This window comes from Emydura macquarii, unplaced genomic scaffold, assembly GCF_026122565.2.
Source record: "Emydura macquarii macquarii isolate MOO-44397 ecotype Brisbane River unplaced genomic scaffold, CSIRO-AGI_Emac_v2 contig_554, whole genome shotgun sequence".
In the NCBI taxonomy this organism is placed as follows: domain Eukaryota; kingdom Metazoa; phylum Chordata; order Testudines; family Chelidae; genus Emydura; species Emydura macquarii.
Window position 1 is genome coordinate 5,455,267 of NW_027130691.1, and position 12,366 is coordinate 5,467,632.

The 12,366-nt window shown below is 47.3% G+C and overlaps 1 protein-coding gene across 6 annotated transcripts in view; it reads left to right on the top strand.

Annotated features, from left to right (window-relative positions):
• Positions 1-12,366, top strand: part of HVCN1 (hydrogen voltage gated channel 1) — a 14,234-nt gene continuing 1,868 nt past the window's right edge. Inside the window, exons 1-4 of one of the 6 annotated variants that reach the window (XM_067539548.1) lie at positions 1-115; positions 8,088-8,329; positions 9,241-9,345; positions 10,496-10,727. In XM_067539548.1, the coding sequence (XP_067395649.1) occupies positions 8,126-8,329; positions 9,241-9,345; positions 10,496-10,727 (541 nt within the window). In that variant the 5' untranslated portion in view covers positions 1-115; positions 8,088-8,125. The other 5 variants (XM_067539550.1, XM_067539547.1, XM_067539549.1 and 2 more) reach the window with 5 other exon arrangements.

Genomic DNA, 12,366 nt, shown 5'->3' on the forward strand with positions numbered 1-12,366 from the left:
ATTTCCTGCCCCTGCAGCGGCTGCAGCTCGAGGAGCGCGGGGCAGCCGCCAGGCAACGCGGCCTGACGCGGCGTGGACAGGCCCGGACCCGCTTCTCTTCAGCGGCCCGCCGCGGGTGAGTGCGGAGCGGAGCGGAACCGAACCCGCCCGCCGCATCCCGCAGTGCCTGGCTCCGCTCCCCGCTCGGCCCCCGCTCCCCTGCGGGGAAAGGCGCCCCCTGGCCGGGAAAGGCGGAGCGCGGATCGCGGGAAACCTGCCCCGGCCACACGTTGTGTTGTTTGCGTTGTGTTGTGTTGTGGTTTTTCACTGGGCCGCTCGCACCGATGAGGGGGCGGGGCGGGGCGAGGGCGGAGGCCGCGCATCCGGCCGAGTCTTTCCCCTCCCTGGGGCGCGGGGCGCCGCCGCTCGCATTCACCCCCGGCCGCTGCCCGAGCCCGAGCCCGGCTGGCGGACGCAGGCAGCCCGGAGGCACGGACACGGTAGGGATGCGGGGACGCTCCGCTCCCCTTGGCGCCCCACGCGCGGCAGCCAGAGGTGCCGGGGCCAGCGGCCGGGCCGGGCCGGGCAGCGGGGCTCGGCCGGCGGGTGGGTGGCGGGGCCCGAGGCGGCCCGGACCTGCCGGGAGCGCGGCTCTGCCCCCTGGCGCTGGGCCGGCCACCCCTGCTGCGCAGCGCTGCGCGGCTGGCGGGGGGCGGGTTGCGCGGCGCGCAGCCTGGCCCCGCGGTGTTGGCAGAGGGCGGGAGCCCATCACCCTGGCCTCGGGTCACCGCCACACACCGGCCCGCCGCCGCCTGGTGCCCGCCCGGGAGAGGGCATCGGAAAGTGCCTCCAGGCGGCCTCGCGGAGCAGTTGCTTGTGCCGCCGATGCCATCTGTGCCGAGCCGTGTCCCGGCCGGGAGCAGCCGGCCAGCGAGCTCTTCCTGGGCCCCTTATAATGGGCCAAGTTACGGCTTTGGCACCCGCTGCCCCGGTTGTATCGGGGTGTGTGTAGCTGTAACGTAGTAACCAGGCCTGGCCAAGGCTCGGTGCCCATTTGTACCGAATGATACACTCATTAAAATCAGCTCCACCGGCCCCTCTACCCGCCCACCCTCCGCCTGCCGCAGGCTGCCTGCAGAACGGCCAGAGTCAGGGGTTGGGACCGAGGAAGGAAGCACGTTCCAGGGCCTGGGAACCCACCCGGAGAACACCGCCCCCCAGCCCCCCCTTCTCTTTTGTAGCAGGGGAGTCCATTCTAGTGCAGCATGGGCAGCATGACACCAGGCGATCCCTCAGGAAGGCTGGTCCCAGGCCGTTTAGGGCTTTAAAGGTCAGAACCAGCACCTTAAACTCCATCGGGAGGCCAGTGGGCAGCCAGTACAGATCCCAGAGCACTGGTGTCATTTGCTCCCACTGAGATGCCCTTCACAGGGAGCAAGTTGCTGCATTTTGCATCGGCTTCACTCTCCAAGGGTACATCTGTGCAGAGGCTGGGAGCATGACTCCCAACTCGGGTAGACAGACTCGCGCCAGTTCTGCTCACAGCGTCCACCCTGCTAGTTTTATCACACCCGCTCAAGCAGTGCCAGGGAGACTGTCTGCCCAGGCTGGGGGCATTCCCCAAATGGTTTGAAGGTACAGCCCCATGTAAATCACATTGCAATAGTCTAACCTTGAGGTGACAGGAGCATGGATGACAGTGGCTTTGCCGGTATCCTGAAGGAAAGGGCACCTCCTTCTAGCCAGGTGCAGATGGTAAAAAGCTGACTGGGTTACAGACGTAGTGTGCAGTGTAATATCATATTTAATGCTTGATCTTCATGCCGAGGTTAGCAGCAGCCTCTTTGGAAGAATCTCACACAAATGTTCAGCATCTTATTCTTTCAGTCCATTTTAGTCAACCTGAGTTGTGATCAGTGGACAAATAAGTGGTGGGGGATCAGAAGCGTAAAAAGGATGATGGACAGGAAGGGGTTATTGCTAACTATTGAGCAATTTTACTAATTCGTGTGTAAACTAGACTTGAGCTGCTGTGTATTTTACATGACTACCAGTGATTCATGCTAGATTTAGTGCGTGTTTGAAGAATATTTCATAGTTTACAGTGTATTTATTGTAACAATTTGAGACTTGATTTTGTTTTTAATATGTGATGATAACATTTTGCATTTGCTTTGTTATTCTGGCTTTAGGGAGCTGGTTTTGACATAGTACTTTCATTTTTACAATACTTCCTAATTTAGCAGCTGGATGGAAATGTCTAACTTCTCTTAAATGTCATGTTACATCTCGGGGTGTCCATATAAGAGGTGTGGCTGACCCAGTCACTCCAGGGCTTTAAGGAAGTTAGGATCAGAGTGAGTCTAAACCAAATGTCCTGCATTTCTGGAGAAGTTTAGATCGGGATGTGACCTTTCTCTGTGGACCCATCTGATTCATACAGGGTTCACTGAAGTCAATGAAAAGATTCCTTACTGATTCCACTGGGTTCAGGCCCGTGCAGAATAATTGACCCAAGGAGTTGCAAAATAAGCAGCCAGAGAGGCAGATTTCTAATTGGACTTCTGCTGATGGAAAATTAAGCTAAAGTAAAGATTTGCATTGAGCAACAGAGCCGCAATGTCGGAGTGGAGGTAGTCCGGTAGATACAGCAGGAACCTGGGAGTTGGGAGGCTTGTGTTCAGTTCCTGCTGTGTCATAGACTCCCTGTGTGATCTTGGAGTAATCCCTCAGGGCCTGTCTACACTGAGCTGCTCCGTGGACGCCACAGCCATCGATATAGCAGCTTCGATTAAGTGGGTCTGGTGAAGACGCCTCAATTGATTGCTGAGCGCTTCTCCTGTCGACTCCAGTACTCCACCAGAACGAGAAGCGTGAGCTATGTCGACGGGAGAGCATCTGCCATTGACCTAGCGTAGAGAAGGTAGTATGGAGACTCGATGCAAGATAAGTCAACTTCAGTTACGTTACTTGCATACCTTGCATCGACAGAGCCGTGCAGTATAGACCAGGCCTTAGTCTCTCTGAGCATCAGTTCCCCATCAGTAAAATGATGTCATAGCATTGCTCTACCTAACAAAGGTGCTGGGAAGATAAATACTCTAAAGACTGATATCTGGTACCCACTGGGAAGTGCAAGGCATGCAAGTTATGTTATGCAAGTAACGTCACTCGAGTCGACGTACCTGGCATCATGTAGCCGCACTGTCTTCACTGCGCTGTGTTGAAGGAAGACGCTTTCCCATCGACATAGCTTATGCGTCTCATCATTCTGGCGAAGTACCGGCATCAATGGTAGAAACGCTTGGCAATCCATTGAGCGTCTTCACCAGACCCACTCAATTGATAATGCTGCATCGATGGCTGCAGCATAGACATAGCTGCTCAGTGTAGACAAGCCCTAACATAGATTAGTGCAGACAAATAAAACAGTGACTCCCCCCACCACAGGCTGTATAACCCTCAGACCAAAAAAACAATGAACTCCAGGGATCCCAAGGACTGCAAAATCAACTGCCATATTTCAAGAGCAAACTTCTTGAAAAAGTCCAAAACTGAAACGATAAAAGGGAAATTCCTACTGCTTCTGTAAGAGGAATCTTGTTCCTCTTATTTTAGTAATGGGAATAGATGTTTGTTCGTTTATTGGTGCAACTCTCAGTCCATTTGGTAAGATGCCAAGATCAGCTAAAGAGATGGGGACAAAAGACAACAAATAAAGTCAAGGAATTCCTTTCCCTGCCTTTCTAGCCACACGGCTGTCTCTGTAGCTGCCCTTGGGAGGAGCTAGGGAAAGCACTTGAGAAGGGTAAAGTCCTCCAAATACATGATTTCAACTGCAGTTCAGTAAGCTATTAATTCCCAGCCAAATGGGAGCCAGAGACTAAAGGTTTTATTGCACGGCAAGGCACAAGATGTTCTGTAGCAACAAAATTGACATAGTAATACCAGATGCAACATCCCAGTCTTATCCATCGCAAACTGGTCTAGCCCATATTCTAGTCCAGTTTAGGGCCTATTTCAAAGCCCACTGAAGGCAATAGAAATACTCCCTTTGACTTCAGTTGCTTCTGGATTAGGTCCTTAATCTTGTTTAGTTTTAGGCTTCAGAACCCTCTGTCGCTTCCCCCAGCTACAGACATCTCTGGTGTTTACCTTGAACTTTGTCCTACAGCTTTTCAGCCTTTGAAGGGTTCTTGAGAAAGTAGAATTGCCCCTGAAACTGTAACTGAAGTTTGCTCAGTACAATGTGGAGACCTTAGCCCTGGTGAAAATAAAAGATCATGATAGTGACAATTTCACACAATGCACAATTAACCTGTGAAATTTACTGCCATGGGATGTTGTGAAAGCCAGAAGTATAACTGGATTTAAAAAAAAACAAGATAGGTCCATCAATGGGCATTAGCCAAGATTGTCAGCGATGTAACCCCATGCTTAGCGTGACCATAAGCTTCTGCCTGCCAGGAACCAGGAGGGGAAGACGGAGGTGGACCTCTCAAATCACCCTGTTCTGTTCACTCCCACAGAAGCTCTGGTTGGTACTGGGCTAAATGGACCATTGGTCTGACCCAGTATGTCGGTTCTTATGTTCTTAATTACCAGCACTAAGTCTGCTTCTGTTGCTGGAATCATAAAAACTCTCCCCCATTTATTTTAGGCTAGGTTGCGCTGCTCGTGTTTTTTTCAAGCCCACATACTCATAGCTAATCATGTAAATCCGGAGGCTATGGGCTTGAAATAAATATGAGCCGTGCAACTCTTCGCTTTACATTTTGTTGAGAAAAGATTGACAGCCCTGGTTAGGCCTTCCTGCACTTGTTTCTGATCCTTCCTGCACTTGTTTCTGATCCTTCCTGCACTTGTTTCTGATCCACTGTTACCATTCCACAGGGATGTTGTAGTCAGAGCCTCAACCAGGTGAATGTTCCACTGGGGTAGGCGCTGCACAATGATGATTTTCAATTAAATTCAATCAGACCCTTTGGCACGACCCATTATGTATGCCTCGCCAAAGCATAGGGAAACGATCAGACCCACCTCAGTCATCTGTCACAACCCACCCAGATTACGTTACACAATGTTTGGGGTTTGATTTCCCCCGTGTCCCTTTGTCATTGCTGTCAGGCCTGATCAGGTGGCAAATTGCTACATAGTGTGATCCCATCTCTTTTCTCACAGCTCTTCCGCCTCGCTTTTTGAAGAGACATCTCTTCTTCATTCCTAATGGTTTGCCAAAATATTTTACTTGTACTTCCTCATATTTGGGACATTGGAGTAGGAAGTGTTTGTCTGTCTGTCTGTCCCTCTATCACATTGGGTGCACAGTCACTTCATCCAGGGTCATAGTAAATGACAGTCCTTGCTCCAAAGAGAGTGAATTATTTCTATCCTTATATGTTCTCAATTCATTCTGTACATTCTGATTTCTTGCCACTGTTACAAGCCCAGCTTAAAAGCAAACACTTGTTATGTTCAACGCTGAGGATATCAACATTTTTCATGAATGGTATTATGTCTTCAAATGAAGTCCCTACCCATAAATTGCACTGTATTATTAGAGAATCCTAATCAAGTTTAACTTCTAGGTGCCAATCTCCTAGTACACACAAACTAATGAGAAATAATATTCATTGGAAATCCTACATAAAGGTCTTCTAACTTCCATGTGTTACATTTTTGACTAATTGTTGTTAGTAAGTTGGTAACTTCTTGAAAGGAGTATTTTTGAGGTATGAGCAGGTCAATTGGACCTTTTATTTTTCATCACTAGGTTGTGGGGTAAGAAGTGTCGGTGTTTCACCTCTGTAATCTTATTATTTGTTGTTAGACATTTTGAAGTATTTAATTAGACCCCCTGCAGTTTGGCAACACACAAGGAACAATTCTCAGACAAGTCGTATAAACAGAGAGCAGCTGGGTCTGTGCTGGGCCAGATACATTTCCCTCTTCAGGGGAGTGGACTTCCTGGCTCTAAAAGCTTCCCAAGACCCCACATTACCTATAGTGTTACGGCAATGGAGGGGTAGGGGGGTGTACAGTATCAGCGAGGCATGTGGGTAGCTGCAGAATGGAACCATCCAGGTTAACTGTCAGATCAGCTTCTAAAATCTTGAGATGATTTCCCCTGACCTTGTGAAAGCTGCCATGCCCCCACCCCCCAGTGGGCAGTAACACTCCCATTCTGCAAACTGTCAGCAGCGCTCCCTGCATGCAGGGGTATTTGCCAAACAGTTACTTACAAGATCAGAGCCCGAGTACCTGGACTTCATCCTCTCAGTTGCTGATGGGTGGCAGATCTTTGCAATGATTCAGAAAGGGAGTTAATTTAACCCCTTTGTCCCTACGGCCTAGATCCTGCAGTGGGTCTGCTAACTCACGCCCTTCCCTGTGCAAATTCCTGCTGACTACTTCTCCCCCCTCCCTCAGAGCAGCCAAGTTCTCTAGTAAGGGATTGGCTCAAGGGCTGAGAGGTTACATTCCAGGGAGGTGTGCAGTAAATGTGGCTCACACCCATAACAAACAGGGGCATTCAATAATAGACTATTTTACCTGTAATCTCAGTTTAAAGCCCTTCTCCATGTTGCACCAACAGAGCCAGCCTCAGGGCACTGGGTGTGGAGAAGGGGATGGCAGGAAGGGAAGGGATGGATGGATGGATGCTCCCTATTGCAATAGTGACCTTTGATACAAAACATACTGAGGAAAGGGGAAAACACAAATTGCTCACCAGAACCTTTGTTCCTTGTTCTCCTGAAAGGACTCAGACAAGCAGCTACAGCGTTAAACCTATCTACCCTCTGCTAAAGCAGCCAGGCCCAGGTCTGTTAACAGAACCCCCAGGAACTGAAAGAGAATAATACCTCCTGGGCCCTCTCAGGGCTGTGGGGACGCCAGAGAACCATCCTTGCCTGTGAAAGGCTCGGAGAGAGATGGCGGCACTAGAAGCAGTAAAGCACAGAGACCCCAGACGAGGGATCAGGAAAAATGTACCCTAGAAGTGAGAGGCAGAAACTTCAGTTACTGAAATACACTGAGGTATGAAGAATACATTTGTTCCTGAAAACCTGTGTAAAGCCATAGTTACGTAACATTTTGGTTCCATGGCATACACTTAAATAGACATGAGACCTACATCTGCTAAAAATTGTGCTGCTTGGAGACAGATGTAAACCAAGCATTTAAAGTGACTAATTTTTCTTACACTATTTGTCCTGCTTATCTGTCTGCATGTGCAAATATTTTATTTCCCCCAACCCTATGACAACCTGCAGAGTATGTTAAGCAAAGCAAATGACCGTATCTCTAAGCAACTTTTGATCAACCAGGTAAATTTCACACCAGCCTACAAACCACTTGCTATCTTCTAAAAATAACGTGACACTCTTGTGACTGACCCTTGTTGGCGAACTTATTTCGAGAGTATCCCTAATGGCTCGAGGAGCACTGACAAATTTGAAAACTTAAATACAATATATATGGAACCTGTGGTAAAATATCTGTTTGATGGGAAAGCAGACCTGCATGTTAGCCAGCTTATCTTCATGATGGAGTTAAGAATCTGTTCAAGATTTGACCTTGGAATAAATCGAGTGGTAAATAGGTATCAGCTTCCATTGAGTTGAGCCTCACACCCAGAGGTCTGAGTATTGGTCGGGAGTCAGGCCGTGTCTACACTTACAAGCTTACAGCGGCACAGCTGTGCTGCTGTAAGAGTGCTCGTAGCTGCGTTATGCCGACGGGAGAGAGCTCTCCCGCTGACATAATATGACCAGTTCAATGAGCGGGTGGTAGCCATGTTCACTGGAGAACGTCTCCTGCAGACGAGCGTGGATGCTGGCCAAACTTATGTCACTCAGGGAGGTGTTTTTTTCAGACCCCTGAGCGACAAAAGTTGTGCTGACATAAGTGCTAGAGTAGGCACGGCCGTGGGATTCTGAAACATGAGTTGTTAGTAGATACAATGTGCATGTGTTCAAAAGGCTTTTGTTCCTTTCCCATTTCATAGCGTTGATGAGCTGTATTTTGGGAGGAATTCAGATTCCTGGGATGTTTCAGGGCAATGGTTTATATTATTGAACTAAGGTCCTGACTGAGGATTCCAACAGTGTGTTTCTGCAGAGTAATGTCCATTTAATGAAGAGCCATGTCCATGTATCTGAAACACTTCACTGTCGTGGGAGATGACCCCGCGCAGTGGGGCAATGACTACAAGAAATGGGAAGAAGAACAGGTGGAGGAGGAAGGTGGAGAGAAGCTGGAAGATGCAACAATTCGAACAGATTCCTCAGTCAGAGCCCGTTCCTTCCAGGATGTGATGAAAAAGCTCTTCAGCTCCCACAGATTTCAGGTAGGGTGACAACCAGCCAAGGGCCCAGAGCTGTACGCACTGACACACCCAAGTAGGCCCATTGAAACAACTGCATTAAAAATTCCTGGAATTAGAATATAGGTAAAAACAAATAATACATTCTAACACTGAAGGGGGCAGAGGCAGGTAAGAACTCTAAAAGATCCATAATCTCCTGTGTGAAAATCAGCAAATAAATCTGCTGAACTAGTAAATTCTTTCTAAAATCCATGTGACTCAGTCTGAAGTGATTCATAACATTTCCTCACATGCTGAGCTGTGTAAAGCCTTAATACACACTGTCCTCATGCTGAGCCTTCTGTGAGGTGGAGGCTGAGTGTGAATTCACCTTGGGTTCCTGTGTGAGCAGGAGCTTCCCAAGGAAATTCCCTTGATGAGTAAGCAGAAATCCTTGGCTGATCCCGAAGGACTGCTGTTTATTTTCAGTACTAAACGAGGTCACGTATAAATTAGGCAGTTTCATAGATTTAAACAAGACTTTGCAAATTTAATGATAAACTACTTAATTGCGGGCAGTCAGCTAACCTGGAAAATCAAGGGCCTGATCCTGCAGCCCTTACTAAAGTGAGTAATTCCCATGACATGAATGAAACTGTTTCCAAGAGTAAGGAGTATGGCATTGAGGCCAGGTAAGCAACTGTCTGTATTAGTGCTGAATGCACCTAGAGTCCTAAATAGGCACCAATGGAAACAAATTTAAATACAATAAATCGAATCAACAATCCAGGGCAGCTTTCCTAGCTCTGCGAATTTTCAGGCTGAATGTCCCGGCAGGTTTGTACATGTGCAAGATGGATAATTTTAGCATAAATTTGTCAAATACCCCAAGTAGTCCAAATATTAAACAAGAAATTATTTATTATCCTGCTGTTGTTTTCCTCCCCTCGCAGATATTGGTGGTTTGCCTGGTCATTTTGGATGCTTTGTTGGTACTTGCTGAATTGCTTCTGGACTTGAAAATCATCCACCCAGACAAACATGAAATAGCACCAAAGGTAAAATGCTGACAAACATCTGAGTGCACCAGGTCTCTCTCCTCCTTGGCAGTTCAAAGCCAGCTAGCTAGATAGGGAGGCAGAATTCTTCCCTCTAGCAGCCACTGGGGTTGGGGGCCTCAGATCTATCCAAGTGCTAGTAGTGGAGGCTACAAAGATGGAGATCCTGTGCAGGGCCTAAGGATGGCATTCTAGCTTCTGCAAGGTGAACAGGGCTAATCTGCCCTTCCCCACTCGCTGGTCTCACTCCTACACAGCAGAATTTGTCTCCATAGGTGCTTGAGGCTTTCCCAAGTTGCAGAGTGGAATTACTGCGATTCCAGTCTGTTTTATGACTGCTCATAGAATTCTGAAAGGCATCAGTGAAAACTAACAAGACTTTGTTCTTGCTTTACTCTTGGGAACACTCCAAGCAGCATAGGCCTTGTTGCTGTTTGTCTGCAGACGAAGGAAGACTATGCCTAGATCTGGTCTATGCTAGAAAATTAGGTTAACTATGTCGGTCAGGGATGTGAAAAATCCACATCCCAACCAGTGTTGTTAAGCTGACTTTAGTCCCCTGTAGACGGCGCTAGGTTGATGGGAGAATTCTTCTGCTGACCTACCTACTGCCTCTCGGGGAGATGGATTACCTATGCCGGCAGAAAAACCCTTCCCATCTCACTGAAGCCCTACAGCAGCTCAGCTGCATTTTAAGTGTAGACAAGCCCTTAGTTAGCCACTGTTATCCTCTTAGTACTTGCTTTTTCACTAGGGAGAAAGGTGTTAAAATAAGATGTTAAAATTCTAGCGAAGACAAGGCCGTTGTAGTTTTAATCCCTGTTAGCTGGCTGAAGTAAACTCTTGGAGGAATCTCATTTAGAATATGTTAAAGGCCTTGTCTAGACTAGACTTTTAAAACATGTTAGCTAATGTGCTAACATCTCACCTTACATCCTAGTTTAGGTAAAGCCATCCAGAGATACCAAGCAAATGGGGGCTTTTCTTCCGTTAAGCAAGATCCTTGTGTCACACATTCACTTTGCCTATTCCATGTTCAGTCAAGGGTGCAGGAGGACATCTAATATCATGAAGCATCTGCATCAGGCTAATTTGCTAATGTTAATAGTTGTGTGACTTCCAGATACTACTCGGCATTGTCTTTCCCCAGGTATTACACTACATGAGTCTTTCTATCGTCACCCTCTTTTTGGTGGAAGTTGGGTTTAAAATATTTGTCTATCGCCTGGAATTCTTTCACCACAAGTTTGAAGTCCTGGATGGAATAGTGGTGGTGGTTTCATTTATCATCGACGTCGTCCTTCTGTTTCGGGAACATGAATTTCAAGCAGCTGGGCTATTGATCCTGCTCCGACTGTGGCGAGTGGCCAGAATTATAAATGGTGAATTTGTCAGATGGTTCGTTTCAGGGATTTTACTGACTGTTTTTCCAGTACACTCGCTGAACTGTATGCCCGTGTGTGGTTTTTTTCCCCAAAGCTGTGTGCAAGAGGCACATTGGCTAACCTGGTTCCTGATCTTGCAGCAAGTGGTATGTGGACACAGGTGTTCTGCCCATGCAGATTTTGTTGCAGCAGTGTGGCGTGAGTTAGTTTGTAAGCTCTTTGGGGCAGAGGTGATGTGCTGTTCGGGTGATAGCACAGTGCCTACGCAGCGGGCACCTGATTTGTGGCAGCACCCAGTTGCCCGTTCATCCAGCACACTACTCTGAAAGTGTTCTTAGATTATTCACTCTTGAAGGGGGATAACATATGCTTTGTTTTTGTATTATTGGAATGTCTTAACATTTCAGGGGGGGAATAGTGTAGTCTCTCTGTCCCTCTCTGATTAGTGTCCTTCTCTGATTCCAGTTCACTAGTAAATAGTGCATTTTGCCACTGCAGCACTTCTTCTTGTCACTGTGTTTTCTGGACTGCTGCTGGTGGTGGTGAGCTGGATAACTAACTGTGCTTGTGCTATGTGGGATCTTTTTCCAGTTGATCCTGGTTTAATTGTACAGTATGATGTAGATATGTACAAGCCTGCCCTTAATATGTCGCTCACAAAAAAACTATTTTTAATTGTTTACGTTTTCCTTGAGATCAGCAAAGAAAAAATTAAAAGGCTGACACAGTCAGAGAAGAGTAGATCAAAAATGATATGGTTTCAGACTTGTGCTGTTTCTTTTCTCCTTCCCCTTTGGGACCTTGCTGCTACTGTAACAAAACAGTACATATATTTTTTTTTAAAGAAAGGTAGTAGTTGGAACCATTTCCTTCCTGCATCCCAAAGAAGCTATTTTGGCATTAAAAATTTGAAGTCCAGCTCCTTCCCACCTTCAAGGCTAAAACCTCAGACCTAGACCTATGTGCAGCGCCTGTACACCGTGCCTATAAATTCACTTTGTGCAACTGCCCGTTAGTTGACATAGTTGTGAATCATCATTTATTTAGGACAAAGAAAACGACATTTCTGTGTCCATAACATGGGGCTTGCACATATTTAAGTACAAAATGGCCACCTGAAGGGAAAGAGGAGAGTCAATTAACTTGGGGGGTTAGAAAGCAGATGCGGACCTTAATCTGGAGTGAAGGTTGGAGACTAACAATGGCGAGAGGGAGTCTTCAGTGATGCATATGTAAGTCACTGCTATCTGAGTCCTAAAATGTAATCTTAGTTGAAGATAAACATCTTAGTCCTGTCTCCAATATTTACAAGCACAGGGAGTTCTTATCTTCTGGGGTTTTGCTTTCCCTTCTCTTTGATCCAGATCTCCCTAATGTTCAGAACAGGAGTCTGTTGTACAAATAAAGAAATGAAGCCGGATCACTCACATTCCCTGAATTGCTGGAGACTGTGCCTGCAGCAATGTGGTAGCTGGAAGGAACAAGCTTAGACACTGGGTGGGGACAGATTCTGGCTCTCTCAAAATTCCATGGCTTTTGGGTTGTGTTCAAGCACTGGCCCTGTAAGGGGAAAGCATTGTTTACCTCCAGGGGCAATTGCTGATAGTGAGGGTGGGCTGCAGTCATCAGGTGCACA